This window comes from Glycine max, chromosome 18 (genome assembly GCF_000004515.6).
Source record: "Glycine max cultivar Williams 82 chromosome 18, Glycine_max_v4.0, whole genome shotgun sequence".
In the NCBI taxonomy this organism is placed as follows: Eukaryota; Viridiplantae; Streptophyta; class Magnoliopsida; order Fabales; family Fabaceae; genus Glycine; species Glycine max.
Genome location: NC_038254.2, coordinates 39088270 through 39093985, shown reverse-complemented (window position 1 = coordinate 39093985; position 5716 = coordinate 39088270). Strand labels below are relative to the sequence as shown.

The 5716-nt window shown below is 35.1% G+C and overlaps 2 protein-coding genes across 2 annotated transcripts; both read left to right on the top strand.

Annotated features, from left to right (window-relative positions):
• Window positions 1–982: 982 nt before the first annotated feature.
• LOC121172701 (phosphatidylinositol/phosphatidylcholine transfer protein SFH9) lies at window positions 983–2888 on the top strand. Its single transcript, XM_041011924.1, has 2 exons — window positions 983–2201; window positions 2721–2888. The coding sequence occupies exons 1-2, from the start codon at window positions 1891–1893 to the stop codon at window positions 2860–2862; spliced, it is 453 nt and encodes a 150-aa protein (XP_040867858.1). The 5' UTR covers window positions 983–1890; the 3' UTR covers window positions 2863–2888.
• A 1396-nt stretch (window positions 2889–4284) lies between these two features.
• Window positions 4285–5089, top strand: LOC102662217 (phosphatidylinositol/phosphatidylcholine transfer protein SFH5-like). Its single transcript, XM_041011923.1, has 3 exons — window positions 4285–4563; window positions 4664–4753; window positions 4863–5089. The coding sequence occupies exons 1-3, from the start codon at window positions 4300–4302 to the stop codon at window positions 4962–4964; spliced, it is 456 nt and encodes a 151-aa protein (XP_040867857.1). The 5' UTR covers window positions 4285–4299; the 3' UTR covers window positions 4965–5089.
• Window positions 5090–5716: the final 627 nt, after the last annotated feature.

Genomic DNA, 5716 nt, shown 5'->3' with positions numbered 1-5716 from the left:
GCTCATCACTCTCGTCATCACAGTTCTTACAATGAAGCTTCATTCTCTATCTTGAGACTCTTGTGTTATTAATTACTGTATAAACCTTAGGGTTTTCTCATTCCTATCTTCTACAAATTCTCCTACAAGGCTAGAAATATTTTTGAGCAAATATACCAGATTTTGATTTTGATTCTTTTAGCATGCAACTCTATATTAATGCTGCTGCATTGTAATGATCACATTTGCAACTTACTAAAATGCGGCGCACCTTAGGCATTTGAATGCTTTTTGAATCACTGTATTTGGCGTATTTGGTTTGGCCGTTAGCCAATTCAATGCGTGGATATATATCGCACACCTACACCGGAGATATATATCAGTTATGGCTTTGTGTTCAATTTTTCTCAATCTTCATCTTCTGTTTTTTGTTTGTTTGACGATAGAAGCGTTAGGTGTGGCAAAGCCTTCAGTAGCTAGTTACCTTTGCCAGGAGATACTGGCAGAGCAAGAAGCTGATAGAGTGCATGAATTACCTGCGCAGCCTCCGGTGAAGTTCAACAATATGGTGGTTATATCACTGTTAATGAAACTCAAGGAAGAGCACTGTTCTATTTGTTTTTCGAGGCCACTCACAAACCAGAACAAAAACCCATTCTTTTATGGTTCAATGGAGGTACTTTTTTTTTAATAACCCAACTCTTCATGTATATATTTATATTGCAATCGTTTTTATTTAGTGTTCACTCTCATGACTAATACATGATAACTTAATGAAAGGTAAGGGTAATTTCTAGTGAATTTAGCTTTAAAATCTTGCACGCCACTCCTAACGCTTTTGATAACAACGTTTGTTCCTACTTCCTACATTCCCTTCTCTCTCTGCGTGTCTCTGTCTCTGTCTGCGGCTCCGTACGGGTTTCGGTACGTTCCATTTTTTTATCTCACACAGAAAGCGATACCCACTTTGCCTTTTTCCTCTCTCACTCTCCTCATCTGTATCACTGTTATTTGTCGTTTAACTGACGTCATTTAGATTCGGGTACGTGAATGAATGCAATGTCGTTCCTTGTCTCTTTTATGATCGGAAATCCGCCTCGATTGATTCGTTTGTTGATTGATCTATGATTCTTCGGTTCTGACTTTTTCCTTTTCGGGATTCCTTTTATCCAGCTTGGTTGTGGTGTTTCGATTTAAAATTAAGATTTTGTTTTTGTTTTGTTTGGTTCTAATGTTGTTTTATTGGATTCTCTCGAAATTGCTTTTGTTGTTGTCAAATGTAGGTCCTTTTCTTTCTTGGTGTTAATGTTTTCTTTCCTCTTCTTTATTGATTGATCTATGGTTTTGGGTTTTGATCATTTGGGGAACAGATTCAGCTGCACAATCGTGTTTTTTATGGATTTCTTCTAGTGTAAGTCTTAGCTGTGGAAAGTTCTAGATTCCCTAAAGTTTGGGATTGTTGTTCTCTGTTTTTCCTTGATGCAGGGGTAATCTGAGTGATGTTGTAATCCAATAATAGTCTTGTTGTTTAGAGGGTAAAGGGTTTAGTTTGTTGATTGATCTGTAAACTTGGGTTAGTTTTTTATTTTGAATTTTTATTTTGGATTTTGTTCCCTAATTTAATCCATTTGAATAATTAGATTAATTGTGTTATACATGAATGCTTGATAAAGGTTGTAATGGCTTAGCTGGTGAGTATTCTTGATCCTGGGTTGGATTTGTTGTTATTAAAGGTGGTTCTTGTTTTTCCCTTGGTGCAGAGGCAATCTAGGTGCAAATTGCTTGTCTTGAATAGAATGCCAAGTACAAAGCTGTAGTCCTGTGTGGCGTTGAGATGTTGATTTTGGGAACATATTTTTGTTATTCTGGTTGTTTTTGGGACTGTGGTTTAGGTATTGACTATTGATTTCTATGGGTTTAGGAGAAGAAGTATTAGCTCAAGAAGATGAGAGGGGTAGATGTTTTGAGCCTGAAACCTCTGAGGATGAGTGGCAGAAGTCTCGAACTAGATCTCTTAGGAGAAAAGCAATGACTGCTTCAACCAGACTCGCTTATAGTCTCAGGAAGCGTAATACACGTGTAGCAAATAGTGACTTTGCTTCAATTTTCATAGAAGATGTCCGCGATGCTAACGAGGAAAAAGCTGTGAATTCATTTCGTCAGGTGCTACTTACAAGAGATCTGCTTCCAGATTCCCATGATGATTATCATGAAATGCTGAGGTAAATGAATTTGTCATAGAAGTTTCTTTTCTATTTGTGTGCTTTTTCTCTTTTAACTGCTCAATGTTATTGCTTTAGAGGTGTTAAATAAATGGAATATTATGGTCTATGTTGTTCATATCTTGTTAAATGTTGATTTATCTGCCAGAAGTGCAGTTTCTATTTTACCTTAATTGAGGAATATTAATCATGCAAAGTGCATCTAAAACATTGTCTGGAGTGGCATTTTGTAGCTTCTTCCTCAATAATTTACATGATTTTTCTTTCTTTGAAGTATTCTATATCTTTTCAATAGAGATCCCGATATTTGATTATTATTGATGTTCATTACAGAGATTCAGTAAATGCGCTATTAAAGGATTGTTCGTCTAAATTGCCATTCTTTGATGTTTGAAACCTTTTTTTCCTACAACTTTGGGCGAAAATTAAAATATGTATTTTTCTAGACATGTTGTTGTACAAAAGAAATATTTTTAGACTTGCAGTATATTAAAGGCTGGTGATGTTTTCATGCTGCAGGTTTCTGAAAGCCAGAAAGTTCGACATTGATAAAAAAGTCCAGATGTGGGCAGATATGTTGCATTGGAGGAAGGAGTATGGAGTAGATTCTATTTTACAGGTAAAGTTTGGTAATTGGTTGTTTACACCTTTTACTTTTTAAAGAAGCCATTGTATACTAATTGTTGCAGAAAGATTGAAGGAGCTTAGCAGAGTTTTGAACTAACAGCCACCCATAGTGTGTAATTCTAGAGAGGAGAAACCCTGCATATATCCCTTTTGGAAGATTTTCCAACATTATTTTTTTGATCATGAATCACTATAATCTTTCAATTAATGAATCATGAGTTTTGTGATAAATAATATGTAGGAATTTGTATATAAGGAGTATGAAGAGGTATAGTGTTATTATCCTCATGGCTACCATGGTGTGGACAAAGAGGGCCAACCAGTTTATATTGAAAGACTTGGCAAAGTTGAACCCAGCAAGTTGATGAGTGTCACGACAGTTGATCAATTTTTAAAATATCATGTTCAGGGATTTGAGAAAATGTTTAAAGAGAAATTCCCAGCATGTTCTATTGCAGCAAAGAGGCATATAGATAAAACAACAACAATACTTGATGTGCATGGAGTGGTAAATTCTATGCTTACAACAACATATCTGAATAATTAAAATAGCATCATGAAGAAGTCTAAACGTTTTATTACTTGGTATATTTTGCAGAATTGGGTTAGCTTTAGCAAAGTTGCACATGATCTTGTTATGCGTATGCAAAAAATTGATGGTGATAACTACCCTGAGGTAAGTAAATGTTATAAGAACCTGAATCTATCTTGATGAACAAATCATAGTTTATGCACTTCCTTTTTTCTTTTTTTCTTTTTTTTGGTTTAGTGATCTTTAAAGTGACATTCTCAACTTAAGAATTTGATTCTGAGATCTTTTAAGGAAAATTCTTAAAAGAAAGAAAGAAAAGTAAACAAGTTTATGTTTGTTTGTAAATGGAGAGGAAAAAGGAGGCAAGCTATTCATGACAGGGGAAGGTGAATTTAGTACTAAGTAGGCCTCTGTATGTGGGTGCTTCTGCATATTCTTTTCTTTTCCTCCAAAGTTCAGTTTTTATTTGTTTTTTCTTTTATTTCCTTATACATGCATATTATCATGCAATATGTTCACAGGGTGCATGCATGTACATGAACTCAACTGCATGTAGGATTTAGGTCTGGAACCTGAATTAGGGATACAAATTGCAATTGTGTTCAATGAACCCACAATGCCATCCTAACATACTTCCTACAAATACAATAATACAATGATAATACTTAAATCATAGCATGCTCTGTAACCCCTACTGCAAAAACAAGGTTGCCATAGGTAATTTAGGTATACAGTCATTGTGCACTTCTTAAGTTGCTCATTTTCTTTTCAGACATTAAACCAAATGTTCATTGTTAATGCTGGTAGTGGGTTCAAGCTACTATGGAATACTGCAAAAGGTTTTCTTGATCCAATGACCACAGCCAAAATACATGAATTTATCTATTTTTCTTTGTATCTTTTCTCTTTAGAAAGGAACAAGCATTGTATAAATGATTCATGCTGAATCTACATGTTTTAGGCAATAAGTTTCAGAGCAGACTGTTACAAATTATAGACACAAGGTTTGTGTTTATGTTTGTACTGCCCCAGTTAATTAAGGGCTTCTATGTCTATTATAATGCCTATCATGTGAGCATTCCTTTTTGTCTTTTTTTCAACAGCCAACTTCCAGATTTCCTCGGCGGCAGTTGTTCGTGCCCAAATGATGGAGGGTGTCTTAGATCTGATAAGGGACCTTGGAATGATCCTGACATTTTGAAAGTATGGTATTATTAGGATTATGTATCCCACACTTGTATGAAATCACATTTAAGAATTATTGCTCAATTGCACAGCTAATACTCCCTTGTTCTATTTACAGCTATTGCATTCTAGAGAAGCAATGAAGCTAACAAAGTTTGGAAGTTCTTCTGTTGCTGATGGGGTTGATGTGAAGTCATATGCCAGCAAGGTCACACATAAATTTAGTGCCACTGCAGTATTTTGTTGTACAATTCACAAGTCTTATTCATACTCTTTTGCATGATGTAAAGATTTACTGATAGGTTCTTTCTTCATAGGTTAAAAGCACTGGAATATCTGAACCTTTATCAGCGTCAGAAGTAAGATTGAATCCTTCAGCCTTCGTACAATCTGTTCCTTCTAGTGAAAAAGTGAGCTGAGTTTATATTTCCTTGTTTTTTGTTTTTATCTTTCTTAGTTTCTTATATATTTTATATGTTTTAGTTTTAAATCCTGAGCAGTTTTTCTTATATCCCAAACAAGAGGCTTTACTGACTGACTAGTGACTACTACACATTTTATACTTTTTTTAAAAGTATTTTGCTCATGCCATATTGAAAGGAAGTGAAACAAAGATTATGACTGATTTATGTTATGACATAGAGCTGACAATAATCTGACCTCTCCAGCTTGCTAATATCTAATCCTAGTGATTGGAGCCTTGACCAATCCAATGCAAATATTTTCTTGTACTTTTGAGAGTCTCATGTTTTTATAGGTTCATGGTCAAATCAAGTATCTTTAGTATCAGGTGTTGTGTTTTTCATACATTATGCCTTGCTTGAACAACTTTTGTAGGTGGAAATTATGCATTAGAGACTAGGAATTAATTTTGATGGTAACACAAAATGTTACTCACGCTCATCTGATAGGAGAGAAACACAGAGCTCTATCATGGAGAAATAATAAGGACATAACATCCTTTTATTTCTCCATTTCCCAGACTCTGTGAATGAAACTTACCTCTGGAATCTATTCCAGGAGTGGGGAAAAGTGTGGGAGGTGTTTATACCTCAATCAAAGAATAAACAGGGTCAACGTTATGGTTTTGTCCGCTTCAAAGGCGTGGAGGACGCAGGTTGGTTGGAGAGACAACTGGATAACAAAATCTACATAGAAGGGAAGAAGTTGT

Excerpts from the sequence above, each read along its gene's own strand:
- LOC121172701 (XM_041011924.1), top strand. The coding sequence starts at position 1,891 with ATGGGTTTAGGAGAAGAAGTATTAGCTCAAGAAGATGAGAGGGGTAGA. Across the intron at positions 2,202-2,720 it reads GATTATCATGAAATGCTGAG|GTTTCTGAAAGCCAGAAAGT; the intron begins GTAAATGAATTT and ends TTCATGCTGCAG.
- LOC102662217 (XM_041011923.1), top strand. The coding sequence starts at position 4,300 with ATGCTGAATCTACATGTTTTAGGCAATAAGTTTCAGAGCAGACTGTTA. Across the intron at positions 4,564-4,663 it reads ATGATCCTGACATTTTGAAA|CTATTGCATTCTAGAGAAGC; the intron begins GTATGGTATTAT and ends TTCTATTTACAG. Across the intron at positions 4,754-4,862 it reads TGAAGTCATATGCCAGCAAG|GTTAAAAGCACTGGAATATC; the intron begins GTCACACATAAA and ends CTTTCTTCATAG.